This window comes from Myripristis murdjan, chromosome 21 (assembly GCF_902150065.1).
Source record: "Myripristis murdjan chromosome 21, fMyrMur1.1, whole genome shotgun sequence".
NCBI classification, from domain to species: domain Eukaryota; kingdom Metazoa; phylum Chordata; class Actinopteri; order Holocentriformes; family Holocentridae; genus Myripristis; species Myripristis murdjan.
This window is the reverse complement of record NC_044000.1, coordinates 2,117,590-2,139,111: the sequence shown is the minus strand read 5'-3', so window position 1 is coordinate 2,139,111 and position 21,522 is coordinate 2,117,590. Positions and strand designations below refer to the sequence as shown.

The following is a 21,522-nucleotide window of genomic DNA, read 5'->3' as shown; positions in this document are numbered from 1 at the left end:
CACACACAGGCACACACACACCTCGGTGTATGTTTACACAGTTGATTATTTAACCAACTGTGATAATTAGTCTTACACCTTATGTGCTTCCCTACATAAAACACTCAAGCACACCTTTCCTCAAGCATATTATGGTGTTTTTGCACATGTGGGCACGCCAGCATGTTTGTGGGCAGATCTGACATAATGTATGTGCTCTGCATGAGAAAGGCTCTTTTTTGCTTTTAAGTGATTGCACACAGACCATGTTCTTGTTCATCTGAATGAGCGTTTGCGCAGGGAAAACCATGGAAATGAGCACAGACACAAACACACAGAGCCCCCGAACTATTGAGTTCACACGATGACAGACCTGTCCTCGCTACCCCTGTTCAAACAACAGGTTGGAGGAGAGGAGCCGCAGGCCTGCGCCCAGCACCAATAAATCACCGAGCGCATTCTGTCGGCAAGTAACGCCTCCCCGCCTTTCAGGAGAAGCAATGCGGAAGAGATGCTGTCACTGATAAAGTGGCAGGGAAGTATGGCACCAAATGGAGGCCACTAAGCTCCGCAGAACATAAATAAAGTTTGTGGAACCGCGGAGCCCAGTGGAGCATGTGTAAACCTCTGATAGGACTACCTGGCTGCCAGACTTGTTTTTGAGGTTGTTTGTAAAACCCTACCTGCTTCAGGAACGTTATATAAATCACTGTGGTCTCTGCTGCCATGCCATCCTCCTCAAACTAATTTGATTTCATTATGGCAGTAAGAGATTACACCCGACAGTCAGTACAGATGTGACACGTCATTGTACAGTTCACGACATCATTTAAATCTGTTTTTAACTCTGTGGGCTAGTAATAGGGACAAAACTGAATGATGGAAGATGCAGTATTTTCTCATGGAATAATATACAGTGGTCCCTCGTTTATCGCGGAAGTTACGTTCTAAAAATAACCTGCAATAGGCGAAATCTGCAAAGTAGTCAGCTTTATTTTTTACAATTATTCTAGATGTTTTAAGGCTGTAAAACCCCTCACTACACACTTTATACACTTTTCTCAGACAGGCATTAACATTTTCTCACTTTTCTCTCTTGTTTAAACTCTCAAAGTTCAAACCTTCGTAGAAAAATAAGTCCAGTATTATAGAATGAACGCATTCTGTACTGTACAGGAGACACGGCACGGAGGAGATTGATTGACAATGGTCTACAGTCCCTTAGCCAATCAGGACGCAGAACACAATGCGCTGTGAAAAAAAAAAAAAAAAAAAAAAAGCATGCAAAATTGCACTAAAAAAAATCCGCGAAACTGCGAGGCCGCAAAAGGTGAACCGCGTTATAGTGAGGGACCACTGTATATATTTTTAAAAGTCAGTATTTAATTAGCTGTTGCATTCTACTAAAAATCTCTGAGTAACTTAAAATGAGTGCAGCAGAAGTTTTAATTCATTCCTCACCAAGGTACAATACTTACAATGTTTGTGTGCTATATGTACGTGTGCAATACAGATTTCAGTCAACCAAATTTATTTTTTTTCTAAAGCGGCGATGCGCGTTCCACACCGTGTCCTTGTCAGACTTGTCTTGGACGATACAGTCCGTACGCTGCAAAACCAGGAAATGAGGAAAGATCAGGAAAAGATCATCCACCAGCAAAACTGTTCGGGGGGCCGGTGGGATGTGTAGCCGCTACTCTTTCTGCCATCAGTGCATCCACACGCACACACACACACACACACACACATGCACAGACCCTCACACACATGCACAGACCCTCACACTTAAAATGCTCCTCTGTGGATTTGGTAACGTGATCTGGCAGCCGTGGAGAAACCAAAGGAATATGCTTAGGCCACTGCTACCAGAGAACAAACACACTGCCTGTTCACTGTTACCACAGCCATGGCCTAATTGGTTCTGATAGATCCAGGTTTTGGTTTGTGTGTGTGTGTGTGTGTGTGTGTGTGTGTGTGTGTGTGTGTGAGATTGCATACAGAGGAGGGGCAGGCTGTGGTTAGGATTACCCCCCAAATATCCCCACTTGCCCCCACCCAGTGATCCCAACCTGACACCTCCCCCTCTTTCTACATGCATACATATTAACCCACCATCACCCCAGACCTCCACAACACCATTACCTACTGGGAGAGGCAGAGCAGGAAATGGAGGAGAGGGAAAGGGGGGACACAGGCGCAGTTAGATGAAGGAAAGGGAAAACCAATCCATCTCTCACTCTTATAGCCCCTGACACTTTCAAACGTGGCTTTACTGGGTGCAGGTGTTAACACATTTTACATCAGTATCACCCTTACTCACGCCGCATTCAAGGCCTTCTCAGCGCTTTGGGCCGGCCTTTACAGGAGGTTTTTGTCAGCGTGTGCCTGTGCCTGTGTATGTGCACGCTGTATGAATCGAGCCTGTCACAATTAATGCATGCTCAAGACAAGAGGAGTGCAGGAATGTAGTGCTCCTTCCCTCTGTAGTCCCCCTCTCCCTCTCCTCTCCCTCACTCCCTAGAGATATCTACCCGTAGCCCCGCAAACCTCAAAGACCTCAGACATCTTTTATCAAAAGCCTCATGCCCCAGGGCATCCACACAAGCATAGATCTTCAAATCTGTGAAGCAAGGCGCTCGTCTCCTCTGCTGAGGCCTTCTGTGCAACCTTCCTTGACTTTGTGTTTGTCATGTTGTCGAGGGGCACGTCAGGCCGCCTTTCCATCTGCGCTCACTGCGTTACAGTCAAAAAATCATCACAATGAATTTTGTGTAGCTTCTTAGAATTGTCAAAATGTATCTTGTATATCCTATTTAAAGAGGTAATACATTATCTCGGCATCTCTACAGTGGGACCAGCAGGAATTGCAGACAGTCTCAACAGAAGTTACAGTAAATGTCCTCCTCATGGTGCTTGTAGTTGATGTAGTCTACACAATAAGGTGGTCTGTTTTCACTGTAATGGGAAGTTCCAACTGTAAAGTCTAATAAAGAGGTAATATATTACAATGCAATAATCCTACAATAATAGGGCTTTGTTTGTTATTTCTTCTTTGTCTTAAGAACGAAGATTTAAAGCCTTTGTGTCCTAAATGTATTTGCATCATGTAGCAGTGCAAGGCAGACAGTACGTTCTGAAGGCCAGTGAATCATTGGTGTTGAGCAACACCTCTATCAATCACCTGCATGTGCTTGATATGTGCTTAATCCAGAGGTACAACAATGAAAATTTTTTACGTGCCCTGTTTTTGTTTTGGTTTTTTTTGTTTTTTTTGTTATCAGGGCGAATAAGTGCTAACTTAACTTTAAAAAAAAATCTGGCAGAAGAAAACTGTACAGTTGTCCCTCGCTATAACGCGGTTCACCTTTCGCGGCCTCGCAGTTTCGCAGATTTTTTTAGTGAAATTTTGCATGTTTTTTTTTTGTTTGTTTTTTTTTACAGCGCATTGTGTTCTGCGTCCTGATTGGCTAAGGGACTGTAGACCATTGTCAATCAATCTCCTCCGTGCCGTGTCTCCTGTACAGTACAGAATGCGTTCATTCTATAATACTGGACTTATTTTTCTACGAAGGTTTGAACTTTGAGAGTTTAAACAAGAGAGAAAAGTGAGAAAATGTTAATGCCTGTCTGAGAAAAGTGTATAAAGTGTGTAGTGAGGGGTTTTACAGCCTTAAAACATCTAGAATAATTGTAAAAAATAAAGCTGACTACTTCGTGGATTTCGCCTATTGACGGTTATTTTTAGAACGTAACTCCTGCGATAAACGAGGGACCTCTGTACTATATTGTGATATTGTGTAATTGACTCTCCCTCTCTTCTTTCTTTCTCCCACATTTCTGCTGCAGTGACCCATGAACACCTGAAGGAGCGCAGCCTGTTCAGCCTCCCCCCTCCCCCACCGGGGGCCAACCCCACCGAGTACTACCATCTGATGGCTAGTGCCAGCCAGCGCAGCCCTTACAGTGACCTGCTGATGCAGAGTGGTGCTGCTGCGGGTGCAGCGGCCGCCGCGGCAGCAGCGGCTGCGGCACACCTGCCTGACTACATCAGCCCTGTGGACGGTGAGCACTCTCTCATCTGCACTGCACTGCACTGTTTTCAGATAAGAATGAAGATTGAAGAAATTGAATTTGAGTGATAGCAAAAAGAAAAAGTGGATCATTGCAGCAGCAAACACTGAGATGTTGATCAAAATACAGGCAGGAGGACGTACTGAAGATTGAAAAGGAAAGACTTTTTGTCTTGCTGCTACAGAGTAAGATAATAGGTACAGCATCGCTGCTCAGCTGGCAGTTCCAGAGGTAAGCGTCCAGTGAGAAAATATGCTGGGCTTCAGATATAATCCTGAGATTAGTTATATTTCAAGAGTAGAATCGCTCCTGGATTAGCCTGTGTGATGTGAGCATAAATCTGGACTTAAATGTTGTTGTAGTTTTCAAAATGTAATGTTTTCAGATTTGAGAGGAGAGAACTTCTTTTGCCTCGTTAAAAACAGAGGATATCACTAAGGGCCTCCATGGTTCCAACCTGAACCAGCATGTCAGTAAACAGTTTGGTTATCGTAGTGGGGTTAAAAGAGTCTGGAACGCCAAAGGTTGTGTAGGGATTTGTAGTCTTTACACTGTGACTGTTCTAGCACAGCAATGAAAAATGTTAAGATAAGAATAATACTTTTGACACAAATGAGAAGAACAGTATTTCTTGCAAGACTGCATTGAAATGCATAATCCAGGAATCAGTGTAAACAGCAAATCTCTTAAAAAGTGAGTGAGAGAGCCAATGTGACATATTAATCAAAGCAGATTTATACTTAGCATAACAGAAGCGGATATTCAGCCATAAAAATATATTACTCATGGTTATGAATTAACCATGCAATGTCTTGCTGTGATATTTTGGATAAGGGAAAAAAGTGCTGTATCACTTAGGTCCCATCACTGCCATACTTAATACACATCATGCCTTGGTACACTGGTACAAGTGTGACTTAACAGCCATCTTGCCCTTTGTGCTCAGCACCATGTTGATGCTATTCTCCTGTCCTTCCTCTCGTGGCTTTTCTGTGTAAGAGTTCCCCACATCAAAGCAGGCAGAGAGCTTTTTTAGACTTATAAACAAGCATTAGTCTTACAGGGGGGGCCGAGGCAGGTGGAGGGTGAGGGTACATAAACTGTAAAAGCCCCGGGGTTGGTAGCTTGTAAAACTACATGTTCCCTCAGCAAACTTGTCTCTCATTCTCACAGTGTTTCAGGCGTCTGGTATTATTATTATGAGTAATATCCTACAAAACAAATCCAGGGAAACTTTAGAAGGACAGCAGAGGGAGGGAGAGATTTCGGCAGTGGGCCTTCACCTCATCTCTGGTCTGCTCCTCTGTCAGGCTTTAGCCCTGTAGTCGTCCTATGCTGGCGCACAAAAAAACATCTGATAGAAAGGCAGGCAAAACAGGCAGACAGATGCTCATACACTCACACACGATTGTTTACACACATAAACTCACAAAGCCGAGCCTGTTCTTTCATGCCCAAGCCTTCTATGAAAATGACGGTCCGGCGCCTGACCAAACATGGGACTTAGGCAGCGAAAAACCCATCCAAGAAACCTTCATCGAGTCGCAGGCCTTATGAATGGGGAATAGAAAGCCAGGCTGAGTGGAAAACTGTCTGTGAGAGTTTGCCTTTTCGATGCCTGATAATCAAACACCGTCGTTGGCATTGACGCCTCCAGGATCCCTCGCGCTTTCATTCAGGCCGTCCAGCAGCCCACCCAGAGGAAAATCAGCCTGCGCCTCTCCACTGTCACACACTGACACTAATGTGGCTGTCCCCACGTACAGGCAGACAGACACTACTGAGAAAAAAAGAGAAATTGGTCATGGGTTAGTGCTGCAATTAATCTTTCAAATGACCTCAGTCACTTAGTTAAACATGGGGGTGCTGTAGGGGTTAGGGGCTTCAGCGACTGTAGACCACCTCTCTTTCTTTTGCCTCCTTCTCCATTTTCTTCTCCACCTCCAGCCACCTCAGTGACCACTGTGCTGACTTGCCCGCACTTGTTTGGGGAGGCTGTTTGCTCAAATAGCCACAGCCCCCATCCCACCACCATCTCCACCCTTGCCCTGAACACAGGGTCCATACCTCTGCAACCCACCCCCACCTTCCCAGCAGCTTTTATTTGGTGTTCTAACCCAGGCGGGAGTGATGTGGTCAGGCTCGGGACGCTCTGCCGGTCTGCAGGCTCTTCCACTGCGGCCTGCAGACACAGGGCCCGTATTGACCCAGGCGGCTGGCTAATGGTCATCGCGGGCAGCCCCAGTCTGAATAAAAGGCCTCATTTACTGCCATAGCGGAGGAGGAGGAGGAGAGGCGGGGGTGGTAAATATGCGCCTCGACCCCTGCCGTTAGTTTTGGAAGGCAACGCAGTTAAAATCCATATTAAAAATCAATTTATGCACTAATAAATTCAACAGACCCACCGCAAGAGCTTGGAGTCCTCAGTGAACCCAAGGTATGGCTTCTTACTTTTCATGCACACCTCCCACACCGAGCCCGAGTCCCCCTCTTTCCATTAGTAGATAAGTGAATTGTGAGGTTTAAGGTTGAACCGTGAAACACTGAGCGCCGCTGTAAAAGTGAGAAGTGTGCTGGTGGAAAGATGTGGAGACATGCGTCAGTACAGTAAAAATTTCTGACGGAGCTCCAGGTCTCAGTGCTCCACCTATGAGTTTTTGAATTTACTGTTACTCACCCCAGCCACTTACACCCAGGAATGCTGCTCCGGATCATGAGGAAGAAATCATTGAAAAATGTCACAGTGGTGTTGTCCACAACTACAGAGTTCCACACTCTGTGCTGAGCTATTCTCTTTGTGTCCCCAGGCAGGATACAGTCACAAATGTAATCAAGATAATTTAACCCTTTTACCTTTCCCTTAAAATTCACTTTATGTAGCAATAAGGAAAAACATTTTTCCAATATTGCAGGACAGTGTGTGATACATATTCTGTACACTGCAAAAACTCAAAATCTTACCAAGATTATTTGTCTTATTTCAAGTCAAAAATGTCTTATTCCTAGTCAAAATATCTTATTACACTTAAAATAAGACATGATCACCTCAGAAGTAAATTGTTTTTTGACAATTGTCTCTTGTTTCAAGTGAAAATTTACTTGAAACAAGTGAAAATTTGCTTGTTTCATTGGCAAAATTTGTTTCTTGTTTCTAGCTAATTTTCACTTATTTCAAGTGAATTTTCACTTGAAACAAGTGAAAACTGTCTAAAAACAATTTACTTCTGAGGTGATCATGTCTTATTTTAAGTGTAATGAGATATTTTGACTAGAAATAAGACATTTTTGACTTGAAATAAGACAAATAATCTTGGTAAGATTTTGTGTTTTTGCAGTGTATCTGCTGGTTGTAGCGCTTTATTGAAGCTACATCACGCTTAGTGAGTGAAATATTCAAATTCCAGATGCCATTGTTTTATGGCTGCCACATTACATGAAATAGAAAATATCTAGATGTCTTGTGCATCATTTTAGATACATTTTCAATTCAGCAGGACACATTTGGTGTCTTTGTAAACCTTGGGAGCTCCACTAGAATTTAAAATAAAGTTGTGTTTGTTTGAACAAAGCTCATCCACAGACCAGTGACAGGCCCACCCGTAGGTGCAGCACAGTAGAAGAGGCTAAATGGGCGCGTTGGATTGCTCAGGTTGCATGTGTGAAGGTCCACAAGCTGCCTGCCGGTTCTTCCGCCCACCCTGTAAGACATGCCATGCAACTGTGTGATGGACAGGCCTGCTAAACAAACACACTCTTACCGTGGGTTGCGTTGGCCTCACTGAAACGCTTCGCTGCTGCTCCAAATGTGTCGGTGCCAGTGGCGTGTTCTTCACACGTTAATCACCATCCGTGTCTGACGGGGCTGACACACAGACTGAAAGGAGCAGACCTGGTTAAAACAACAAAAAGCCATTTTCCCTCCCGAGACACACTGCAAGAAAATATCCATCTTAACAAGTCATTAAATCTATTATTGAGTTTGAGGATATTGTTTTACATTAAATAACCTGCCAGAAGGGTGAGATCATTACACTTGCTCCGAAAGCAGGTCAGCTCGCTTCAGTTTTCATGAGTCAAGTGTCATTTTCTCAATACTAGTGGAGTGATCTACTTTGTTTGAGGATGCTGACATGTTACAGACTTTTTCTGAAATGGCTCCACTACTAACACCACTGACAGACTTTTTCTCACGTGTTTTAAAGTTGCTTCAGGTAATGTTTTTTACAGTGAAAATACAGCCATCTTATCAGCCTAAAATATGAAGTGCAATAGAGTATAGTGTGTCGGTGTTTCCTGTAATTGTAGATATGCTGTATTTGTCAAAATGAAATTCAAAACCAATGTCAAAATGACATCAGTTTTGGTCATTGGCTGGAAATCTCTGCACACAGGATGTGACAAATAACCACCTGCCGCTAAGAAGAAGTTTGGGGCTAAAGAGTACATCATTTCTTAATGTCTCATTATATGATTTCTGTGCATTGTCTCAAAGAATGATCTCTTTTTGACAACATGAGGAGTAGAGAAGTGCAGCTCTAAGAAAAACACAATTTTACCACTAAATATGAGAGTGGAAAACTTGCTTGGATTCCATTCCGTTGCATCTGCCAAAGTCAAATCTATGGCAAGTGAGATGTTTCAAGCTGGTTACAAGATCTCCAACAGAGGGAACATGTGAAATACAATTTTCCAGGTTCACAAAGGTATACATAAATATTATTAACATTTGCATTTGCACACTACCACTACTGTAAATGCAAAGAAAGTTGTATTTCACAATGGGAGGCTTTCAGAAGACTATTTTATACAGGCTAGCAGGTATGTAAAGGGTGGGTGGGCAGAGAAATATCAGAGCGGATTGCGGGAAACGCTGAAGCCCCCACGACAAAAGCGGCAGCCAAAGTAAATATCTACTATCCAGGGGAAAAAGAGATTTTAGTGTTGATGCAGCAGAGGGAGAGAGGTAGATAGTTAGATTGGTGTACTGAGGTGGTGGTGATGGTGAGGGGTGAGCGTGTGCGTGGTTGGGGCAGGGGGGGGCACTGGTTGCCTCAGACAGCATACACAAACACTTAACTATATGTGGGTTCATGAACACACGGGTCGAAGTGTGTGCGTAAACACACTGGCAAACACAACGGCGGCTTTTGGCTGGACACTGGGGGCTCATAGAGGATTCAGCACGAGCCCCCTCGCTAATAAAATTCACAGTGTTAGTATTAGTGAGATTTAGCAGGGAAAATAAACATTCTCCCACTCTGGCTGCCTCGGGGGGGCGGCGAGGTTGACTGGAGATGTGGAGGCCGGGGGCCCTGCTGGCACGCACCCAACCTGTGGTTCAGTGAGGAGGGGGCCCAGTGCCCAGCACCCCTCCCTCTTGTGATGGAGGGGCACCCGGCTTAGGCCGACCTCACCCAGGACAAGGTCATGGTGGACAAGCCAAAACGTTTCCACTGTTCAGGGCCAAGTGGACTCTACATATGGTTTTTGCTCACTGCGTTTTTGTCTTATGCATGTAAACAAACAAAGGAGTTAAACAGTGTGAAAAAGAATAGAATAGAATAGAATGTCTTTATTGTCACTGTACAATGTACAACGAAATTAAAAGTGCGATCCCTAACGGTAATCATTCATTCAACATTAAAAAACATTGTAAAAAAAAGGACAAACAAACAAAACACATAATAAATAGAATTAAAAAAAAAAAAAAAAAACATTAAACAGTAGAACGCACAAGCACAAATTCACAATTAATTGCACTGTCCCTTAGCAGCATTGAGTGCATTTACTGCAGTGGGGTAGAAGAAGAAAAGATGAGAAAAAGGATCAGTCAATGCAGCCAGGTGTTCTGAATTTATAGAAAAGTTTTTTTATAATCCTTCAGAAATGGGTGTTTTATATAAGGTCTGGAGTAATGAAATCACTATTTATGAGGCATTAGAGAAACTTTGGATTATAGGTGATTAACTCCACTACAAACCCTGCCTCCACTCAGCAGGCACCGGAGCTGCATTTTCTCCTATCTGCCACTGGAGGATTCTCCTAGATGTTACTGTATCGGGATATCCAACTTGAGCAGTTGAAAGACCTCCAAAAAGATCCACATCGATCAGCATTTGAAAAGATTTTGCCCCAGGAACTCAAATCCGAGAGTGTTGGTTTCAGATTTTTTTTTTTTTTTTTTTTGTCCAACTAGAATCACTCTTGTGGTAGAAAACAGGCTCCACACTTTTGTGTGCTACTTTAGAGCCTCCCGTGCCATTGCTCGCTCATTGATCCTTGCAGAGCGTTCCTAGGACCCAGCATGTGCTCAGTGCCCGGATGGCACTGGGAGCTAGCCGGGCTCTGGGGATTAGCAGCACCCTCCAATTAGAGTATTTTGATTTTCCACAAAGCCATTTCAGTTAAAACAGCAAAGGCGAACGCTTAAAATAATCGCTGCCACCCCCTACACACACAGGCACGCACACACGCATACAGCACACAAACACACACACACACACATGCACCCTCCTCTCCTCCCCCCTCCATCCCGCTCTGCTATTTTTTTTTAGTCAATGTGCACTGGAGAGCCTATAATTATGAACCTGTATATCAATCCAGATCCCACAATTACAACCAGCACACCCTGCAGTCCGCAGAGCACCCTCTGGAGAACGGGACGCACATAGACAAACACACGAGTGCACACGCTCACACGCGCACACACAAAGGCTCTCACGCACGTTAACGCGCATGGCTCTCATGGCCACATTGCCACACAGCGCCGCGACGCCGTGGCCTGCGCAACATCTGTTTTCTCACTCCCAGCCGGAACCTGCTCACCCTTTCAATTAGAGCTGCCACCTATAAAACACTCCATTGCCAAGTGATGTGAGTTGTCTGGTTATGTCTGTGTGTGTGTGTGTGTGTGTGTGTGTGTGTGTGTACGCACAGTTGACTGCAGGTAAAAACGAGATGAGCGATGAAATCCTTTGGCACCGCACCAAGCTAAACGAAGCAAAGCACAGAAGGCCCGTGGCATTAATGACAGAATAAGACTGCACTGATGTTTAAGCCTCACAGCTGGGGGGCGTTAGGAATTCTTATGAGCTCAGGTTGATATGCATAGGGCCAGGGGAGTGAGTGTGTGTGTCGGGGGGTTTGGAGACGGGCGTATGAGGCAGTCTTTTGGGAAAGGAGCCCAGAGGGGTGCGGCAGGCGCCAGGCCGCCAGGCTGCGAGGCCTGTTTCCTGCTGCACAAAGCAGAATATTAATATATCTATCTCCCCTGGAAATCTGCGGGCATGGTAAATGAATAAAACCGGCCTCGCTACAAAAAATAGCAGCCCCCTTTTCTAGTTGCCACATGAGCACAGCTGGAGCGACACATAGCCCGGTGGAGCCAAGTGAACACCCATGCTCCCAAGTTGAGGGTCGCCTACCCCCTCCGCCCCCTACATTTTTCCTATTCCTCCCACCTCCCTTCTCCATCCTCCACACACACACACACACACGCCCCTCCGCAGGCCTAACGATACATGACACATTTATTTATTAGCCCCACAGAGGCACATTCCTGGGGACCGTTTGTTGTTTTTGCCAACTCTTTCATACGTATCTCTCTCATCTCCACCAGCCGTTTTTTTTTTTTTTTTTTTTTTTCCCCGAGCAGGCCCCAGCCGTCGTCTGAAGTTTGTGGGGGCCCTGTAACTAAGTGCATATGCCTTTGTTTTACGACTCGCCACCTCCAAACATGATAGTTTTGGAAGTCAGAGCTGGCTTTACGGGTGTAGGTCTGGAGTGGTGATTATGGTGGTGCCTGTATTCATTTGGCTGGAGGGACCGCGAGCGCACCAATAAATTGTCAGGGATTGGCTACATATTGACAACAGTGGAGCTGACATGCTCGCTGTGTGTGTGTGTGTGTGTGTGTGTGTGTGTGTGTGTGTATATATGCGCGGGGTCACTCTGTATTTCCTTAGGTGAGGCGTGATGGGCCTATTATGAGTTTCCTGTTGCCCGCGCCTCTGATGATGTCCACTATAAGACCTAATTACACACACACATACACATACACACACACACACACACACACACACACACACACACACACACACACACAGACATCAGTTCTGGTTTCTGTCCCTTCACACCAGGTCTAATGCCCAGCACCTGTTGGCCCTGAGCAGCTGATCTCTCTCCCTCCCTTTTTTTCTTTTTTTTTTTCTATCTCACTCACTCTCTCTCAGTAATGCTGTGTATAATGAATAATGTTTACCTTTGAGAAGACACCCTAAAATACAGCTTTGCCTCAATTAGATTTAAGACTTTACTTAAATATGTATGTAAATATGTAGTTACCACAGCTACAGATAGATATAGATATACATATATTAACAGCTGAGTATCGCAATATTATTTTTCACAATACTTTATTCATTGCATTCATTGTATGGAGTCAGTTTGTCACCTGATTTGTCACATGGTGCATTTTATATTACTTATTACTCAGGTGTTATGCAGTAGGTTATTGTTAAAGCTCTTTTTATTCATGTTCAGTCAATTCTGGAAAGTATTGCAGTGTATTATGATACAGATCGTATCATGACCTATAGTGAATACATATTGCATTGTGAGGTCCTTGCCAATGCCCAGCCCTAAGAGTTACAAACCTCAGAAATAAAAATAAAAAAATATATAGAAAAGATAATACGTATTAATAAAATTGAATGAATGATAAAATTAAATAAAATAAAATAACATTTGAATCAACCAGCACCAGCAGAAAACACAGACTACACTCTTCACTCTTCACAAGTTCATGGGAAAATAGTTCATTCTGTTCGTTTGGTTTTTTCGTTGTTTTTTTTTTTTTTGTACTCGTTTCTATACAGTCTGAAAAAAAAAGTGCTACAAGCAGGTCTACCAGGAAGGCCATGAACTCTACCTTTGTGAGTCCGCCTTGTTCTTTATAATGGTATTCTGAGATCAATTTGTTTAAATTGCCTCTATTTAACTTGCCCTAATACAGCGGTCTGAGAGAGATTGCTATCACGGTAATTACTGAGAATGATTGGGAGCAATTCATTATGCATAAGAGGACGCGAATGTTAAATAGGGGAGCTGTGGGTGTGTGTGTGTGTGTGTGTGTGTGTGTATGTGTGTGTGAGAGAGATGGTGGAGATAGACTGTAGCTTAGCACAGCTGTGACCTCCACTAGAATGCCGGGGGTTGAATGGGGAGTGTTTCTTCCTGCCCAGCTCAGGGTAACTCCGCTGGGCTCCATCTGACTGCAGAGCTTGTCCGATTTGAAGTTGCACTTTAAGCATCAGATTCAGATATGTTGGAATGCGGTTTTAAATGCTCTAAAGCGTGAATAAAATGCAAGATTTTTTTAAAAATCCAAACAACTGTGCCTGACCCAGAATGACTGACAGCTAACATTTTCTCCGCCGTCTGTTGTGTTTTATTTTGTGTGTCCAGTATCCCGTTTCTCCAGCCCGCGCCTCACACCCCGGCTGAGCAGGAAGAGGGCGCTGTCCATCTCCCCGCTATCAGACGCCAGCATCGACTTGCAGACCATGATCCGCACCTCGCCCAACTCCCTGGTGGCCTACATCAACAACTCTCGCTCCAGCTCGGCCGCCAGCAGCTCCTACGGGCACCTCTCTGTCGGAGGGATCAGGTACGTGAATAGAGCTGTCTTTTTTAAATGTTATCCAATGAAGCAGAATTACCTTAAAATAATATTTTAGTCTGGACCTAAAGTTTCTATTAAACACGCCATGAAATAGTTGTCTCCTTTTCCGTCTCACCCAGCCCGTCATTCAGCTTCCCCCATCCCATCAACCCAGTGGCATATCAGCAGCTGTTGTCCCAGCAGAGAGGGCTCAGTGCCTTCGGCCACACACCTCCCCTCATTCAACCATCCCCTTCCTCCTTCTCGGCACGTCAACACCCCCTGACTGCTTCGGCTCTGCCCACATCCCACAACAGCTCCAACTCCGAGGCAAACCAGGTGAGAATTCCAGTATTTGTGGCAAGACCCTGCACAGAACCAGACGCATTTGTGTTTGCATTGTACATGCAAACTCCAAAAGGAAAAGAAGATCAAATGCATACACATGCCCTCTCTTTCCCGTTTTGTCTTCCTTAACGGCCACTTTTGTGGGATGATGAATGGTGACTTTCTGAATAACGAATAACAAGACAGACCCACACAAGTTAAAGTTACAATGAAGCCGCATTTTCCTTCTTTAATTTGATGTTTCTGTTGTGAAAACAGTTTCTTGGGGCGGGGTTTAACACAAAGAGGCATCTTTCAAAAGTATAAACCAAGGGAAGAGCAGTTCGAAAGAGAAAGGAAGGTTTACTTGTTGGGATGGGCGTGATTAGTCAAATATTCAATGTTTTTTCATCGGTTGAAAGTTGTTGTTCAGCGTGATGTCAACATTGAAGACACAGTGTCTTCCAGGATGTAATGGAAGTAATGTGATTTTGATATAAAAGTACAAAAAAAAAATTCTAAATTGAGTCAATTCTATGACATTTACTGTATTGTTAAATAGAATATACCAGCATGGAAAATTAACTAACAGTTAGAAAAAAAGTCATTATTTCATTGTAGCTTAAAAGAAAGTGAAAGAGCTGGCTTGACTGGCATTTGGCTCAATATTTCTGTTCAGTCAAAACTCAAAGGCATAAACTATAACTGAATAGTTAGTTAGTTAGTTAACATTTATTTATTCAGGGAAGGACAGTTTGAAACTGTCTTTTCTAAATGCTTCCTTGATTACAAAAAGAAAGGCATACCAAATACTGTGCATGCAGATACAAAGAATTAAAATAGCAAAATGCACATCAAAAGTACTATAAATAATGTGTTTTGTTATTCTTACGCTGCACGTGTCTTTTCAACATCAGTGTCAGTTAATATCGGTTTCAGATATGGCTTACATCCTAGAATAGATAAGCATAGTCAAAAAGGAAAAAAAAAAAAAAAAGAAATGACATAAAAGCAGCCTTGCAAAACTGAGCGTGAAGGCCTGTGGTGTGAACGACCAGGCTGTCTTGAATGAAATCAGCCTGGTTCCACGGATGGTTCAAGACCTCGTGTATTTTTTCCTCAATTCTGTCTCAGGTCAGAAATATGCAGACAACTCCCTCCCATTAGCAGTTCCATCTGTCTTACTTCCTACCGTCTCCTCGGTCTCTCTTTATCAGCCCACTGTATACACCACGGCCACTCCTAACGTAAACTTCCCTCGCAGTAAATCACTCCCCCTCGCAGCGCTATCGGCCGCCCGCCGCTCTGTTTCAGCACCGTGCTATGCTCAGAGATGCATGTGCGCGGACACACACCTATGGTAAGCACGCTTATGGATGCACACAATTTCATGCACAGTCAGCTACACACATGCAGGCTCATATACATACACACAGATACACTCACATTAGCACACACATGCATTCAGTTGAGTTTTGACACTGATCAGAACCACATTTCCCCTCCTGGTTTCTAGCCAATTGAATGAAATGGGTGTTAGTGAAAACATTAGGGCCCCTTGAAGCACTGTACTGCACTGTAGGGACCACCCTCCCCCAATTCTGGACCCCCACCAATGAACCTCCCTACACACACACACACAGAAACACACACAATGCGCAAACCGCTTCACATTTTCTATTCTTTCTTTTCTTTTCATTGCCATTAGAGCTTATAAAGGCTCTGATGTCTCTCTGTCGTGTTAAGAAACTGTCGGTAGATCAAAGCACCCCATGCCCCCCCCCCCCAACCCCTACCCCCAAAACCCCGACCCCAGCCGCCTCCCGCCTCTGAACCGAGGGTAATAACTCCTCTTCTTTCATATTTCCTTGCGGCTTTGGCGATCATAAAGCAGTCTAAACTGTTTAGTCTCGGCGGCGGGTCGCAGGCTGACTTATGGGACCCGGTGCCTGGTGCAGCCCGGACTCCTCACATCCCTCTGCAGCGGACCACCGAGCCAAAAACAACCCTGTGGTATCTCTCCCACTTCGTTATCTGATTCCTCTGCCTCGCTCTCTGCGGATGGAGCACTTGGAAGGCAGTAGTTGCAACTGAGTGGGAATACAGTGGTTTAACACAGTGGGCGGAAGGTTAAATTAACGGATGAAGGGGTGGGAGGATGGGAGTAATGGCAGGATGGATTGATGGATTGATGGGTGGGGTGGGTTGTTAATAGGGTTAATAGATGTTAGGATAAATGGATGGGTCAGAGCATGAATGAATGGTAAAATGAAAGGATGAATGACTTTGACGTTTTACTCACATGGAGTGAATGAATGAAGTTCGCTGTTCAGCCACACAGTATTCATCATCGGCCTTCATCCATCCTTGTCTGTCCGTCAGAACGCTGGTGGAGACCCAGCAGTGAGCAGCACAGTCAACCCAATGATCACCAAGAGGTCAAAGGTCAAGACGGAGGCAGAGGGCCCGCTCCCCATCTCGCCCTCCTCTCAGGTACGAGTGAAAAACACAGAGGTGATTGTAAACTAATTAACACTCATGGTTGTTTTATGTGTATTATCTTTCCAATAGCATGTATGTGAGGAGGGAAATCTGGCTCGCTGTAAAGGGAAAACAGTACATATCCTCAGTAGTGTGACAATTCATCGATCTGGATTAAATGATCAGTGATCCAGTGTCATCACTGTGATCCTTACACTTTTATTTTGAAATTTTGAACTGTGCAAGCGCCAAGAGGCAGCAGCCAACCAGCACCCAGGAAAAAATGAGGAAACTTCCCTCTCTGGAGTAAATCAGAAGTTCGAAAATATTTCAGATTTCAGATCAAACGAAACGCATGCCATTTCCATACACAAGTTAAAATATTGTATGTTGTTGTATTGTAAATCCAAGGTGATGAAGCATAGGTGTGTGTACTGTGTCAGGTACTGTGTCATAGTGTCAAGTTTACTGAACAGTTGCACTTCAACATGAAACATGTTCACTTTACAGTCTATTTATATTCTTTCTATTATAAAGAATAATTTGTTTTTCAAAGATTTATTGTTTAATTCTATTAAAAAGAATAGAATGTCTGGAACAGCTCCAAATAAAAATGTTGAAATCATATTTAAGTTGGCACATGACACACTGTGAGATATCAGCACATCGTTGTCCAAAAAAAAATCTATATTATATTGTGTGATGAAACTCCTGAATTTCACCCCTAATCTTCAGTATTAAATGAGTAATATGTATTAGGTGTTTACCTGCCTTGCCCTACCTACCCATAACATTTACAACAGCAAGGCATTTTGAAGGGTATTAGTGCTTCCCTTTGCTTCAAAAAGTTTTTTTTTATAGATTTGTGATGACCTTCAAAAATTCAAAAGATTTTGTTTCCTCCATAAACCTACACATTACCTCAGGACCTGAATGCACAGAGGTTAGCTATCTTCATCATAGATCCAGTTACTTACAGTGAGAAAATACTTCCCCTCACTAATTGCAATTTCTAATTTGGGCCTAATTGATTACCAATAGTGAATAAAAATGCAGCTTTAATTGATGAGAAGAAATGTGTTGTCACATATTGTAATCTAGCAACAACTCATTAGGATTAAGAAGCAGATAAGATAAGAAAGATGCAAAATAGTGCTGCTCTAACATATTGACCACAGATACCAGTGACTGATGCAGTGTGTGTGTGTGTGTGTGTGTGTGTGTGTATGTGTGTGTGTGTGTGTGTGTGAGTGTGCGTGTTTGAGTGGGTGGGTGGATGTGTTTGTGCCTACCCATGCATACACTCGTGTGTGCGCCTGTATTAATATGGAATTGTTCATACATTTTCCTGGATGAGTTTCTCCCTTCTGACCAAGTCCTGTCCCCCCCTGCAGGACCATGGCAGCGGGATCCTGGACCTGAGCGAAGAGCTGGACAAAGATGAGTGTAAACAGGAGCCAGAGGCCATCTATGAAACCAACTGCCACTGGGAGGGCTGTGCCAAGGAGTACGACACCCAAGACCAACTTGTTCATGTGAGTGTCAGGCACATAGGTTGACTTGGGACTACAGTCACAATTACTGAGAATAACCATGTCAACTGAACTTTTTTATTGTGGCCAAGGAGAGTTTACAGGCCATAAAAGTGGAAATTCTCCTTTGTCATAACAGGGTATGTCATATGGGATGTCAAGTCCGGCAAAAAATCTTTATTGAATCTCAAAATCTTGTTTTTCCAATGGCTAGTCCTTCTTGCTTCCAATGCTAACCAAGTTGAACCTGCTAAGCAGAATTTTCTTGATAGTAGTGGGCTGATCTGCCTTATATTCCCTTCAATGTATTTATCTTTGTGTGCAGAAAAATTCCTCAAACAAGTGAAACTGGATTAGAGACAAGCAGGGTTTTCTTTTCCCACTGGCAGATTTTTTCACTTGTTTGAGGAGAACCAAGATTTTAAGAATCAGTATAAGACTAGAAGATTCTTGTTAAGATGGAGATTTTTTTTGCAGTGCATTGCAGACATCTTTTCTCTTGGTTATATGAATGTGCTCCATGTCATCAGGGTTATCAGTTTCTTTGGTATGGTGATAGCAAATTCAAAAATATTTCCCCAAAACAAACTCCCCATATCATTTCATTTTTTGTTTAAAAATAGAAAGTTAAAAAAAAAAAAAAAAAAAAAAACCTTTCATTAAGTGCATGCTGATTGAGTCCGCTCAGAGTCCCATCCAGTAACTGATCCTTTCCTGTTGGGTTGACACGCGTCAGGTTAATGAGCCTGCCGGCTCTCCCCAAGCTCAAGCCCAAGACCTGCAGCTGTGCCCCCCCAACCCCTCCACCCCCTGGCCTCTGACTCCTAACCCTTGACCCCTAGCTCTCAGCAACACCCCCAACCCCCGAAGCCCATAGGACCGGCCATAAATCCATCGTCATGCCAGCAGCTCTGGAGTTTAAGAACCCTGTGCTCCCTCCTTTCCCTTCCCTGGTCAGGCCAACTTCATTCCTTGCTTTCCACTTTCCCACTCATTGTCTGTAATAATGGGGTTTCCCAACGCAGCAAAAGGGGCCCAGTTTGCAGACAGAGAGACTCTAACCTGGGTCCTGGGATAGAGGGAGTTAAGGGGTCGCTTTGGGCTGTGTCCACTCACGTCCAGAGTCACATTTAAGAACCTCCAGCCCCACTGCCTCTACCCAAGCTGCAACTCCAGTTGTCTGGCCCCAAACTCTGTGAGGGCCTGCCAGGACTAGCAAGTTGGATAGCATATGATCTTTTGTGTGATCTGAGGTGTGAATGGACAAGATGAAGCCAACAAATTCTTAAACTCTCACCAGACTAGGGGAAAGGAAACCAACACGGACAGCTCCAAGAAATAAAGCCAGTTATATCTGTGCTGTTGTAAGATGGTTTCAGAAAGAGATGATGATGAAGATCTATCTCTTGTTTTTTTTTTGTTTTTTTGTTTTTGTTTTACAAACAAAGCGGAAAGCCAGGCATGAACACGCTGGGAGTTTGCTGCCAAACCCCCTGACGGCAATTCTTTGCATCTCCCTGAGTGTATCAGTGGTTTTACACAATGTTCTCACCATATCAGCAAAATCACACACCTTTGGGTCACTCTGGTTTCTGCTTACCCAAAGTCATCCCTTTCCAGGAGCCCCAAATTATGGATTGACTCTGGTAGGAAGAGTGCCTGACCTGAAAATAGAGGCCTCCACTGGGCCACACACTTGTTTCCACTCCTCCCCTTCACCCGAAATAGATCTCAACAGAATTGTCAACCGCTGTGCTTTTCGCTGGTGAAGCGCTGGCCACATAAGTGGAGCATTGTGGGCCTTGATGTCCTGAGGAAATGAAGTGGTTCCTCTCGGTGTGTGGATATTTGCATGTGGCACACAGTATGAGAGTTTTTAAGCATTTGACTGTGGGGAAATGTGTGTGTGTGTGTGTGTGTGTGTGTGTGTGTGTGTGTAACAGGAGTCTGGGGCTAAAACCTGTTGTGCCTGAAGGCCTAATTAAAGGCTCAGGGGAAACGCAAAGGTGCTCTGGGTAATGTGCCATTGCTTTACATGCCTAGACAACATAGTAGGAATGACTGAGCCGCTCTCCCTTTAGTGCAAAAATGATTAAGGAAATTCTTGAAACAGATGGAATACACAACAAAATGACATAAGGTGAAACATACTGGTAGCATGTGTGTCATTCATAGAGTTCGAGTTGGAGTAGAATGCTCATGAAATAAAATTTGTAGTTAGTCAGTACAGTGACAGTGCAGATATACATAGGGCAGTGAAGTGTGTCAGTGCTCGCTGAAAGTAGTGAATAAATGTTAATAGTTACCACCAAGTGGAATACGGAAGTTAAACCCACTACAGTGGCCACAGGCCTTTGCAGTGGCAGCAATTCAAATAAAAATGGCTGCCGCTCTGAGCATCCTGCTATGTTGAGCTGAATAGGAAAGTCTGATTTACTCCCATTGAAACTCTATGGTAACGTCATTTCAGAGAAAATGAAAAAGACAGATACATCTTTATTTCATGTTGCTGTTCCTGATTCATCCCATTGCAGAGGAAGTTCCCTTTCCTTTTGACTGACACACACACACACACACACACACACACACACACACACACACGCCTGAAAAAACAGCCGAGGTGCTACATTATAGTCTATTGTGTCCTGTTGACAGATGAATAATAACTGTCAGGAATGATGGATGGATGTGTCACTCAGGCTGTGTTTGTGTGTGTGTGTGTGTGTGTGTGCACATGAACACATGCAAGGAGGAATGTCTTCTGGTGGGAAAAAGACAGGCTTTTGCTGACTCGCTGTTTTTATTAACACATTACACATACCACACACGCACACACATGCACACACACACACACACGTCTTTATCTATAACTATATCTATATCTATCTATCTACATACATACATACATATGTGTGTGTATCTATATATATGTATACATATGTGTATGTATATGTGTGTGTGTGTGTGTGTGTGTGTGTGTGTGTGTATATACACATATGTGTATGTATGTATATACACTGGTCCCTCGTTTATCGCAGGAGTTACGTTCTAAAAATAACCCGCAATAGGCGAAATCTGCGAAGTAGGCAGCTTTATTTTTTACAATTATTCTAGATGTTTTAAGGCTGTAAAACCCCTCACTACACACTTTATACACTTTTCTCAGACAGGCATTAACATTTTCTCACTTTTCTCTCTTGTTTAAACTCTCAAAGTTCAAACCTTCGTAGAAAAATAAGTCCAGTATTATAGAATGAACGCATTCTGTACTGTACAGGAGACACGGCACGGAGGAGATTGATTGACAATGGTCTACAGTCCCTTAGCCAATCAGGACGCAGAACACAATGCGCGGGCTCTCCCTTAGCCAATCAGGATGCAGAACACAATGCACTGTTAAAAAAAAAAAAAAAAGCATGCAAAATTGCACTAAAAAAAATCCGTGAAACTGCGAGGCCGCAAAAGGTGAAC

General features: G+C 43.7%; 1 protein-coding gene across 1 annotated transcript in view; it reads left to right on the top strand.

Annotated features, from left to right (window-relative positions):
• gli2a (GLI family zinc finger 2a) overlaps positions 1-21,522 on the top strand; it is a 90,876-nt gene that overhangs the window by 61,429 nt on the left and 7,925 nt on the right. Inside the window, 5 exon segments of the mRNA XM_030081246.1 lie at positions 3,826-4,041; positions 13,516-13,717; positions 13,852-14,050; positions 16,421-16,531; positions 17,914-18,054. Of these exon segments, the coding sequence (XP_029937106.1) occupies positions 3,826-4,041; positions 13,516-13,717; positions 13,852-14,050; positions 16,421-16,531; positions 17,914-18,054 (869 nt within the window).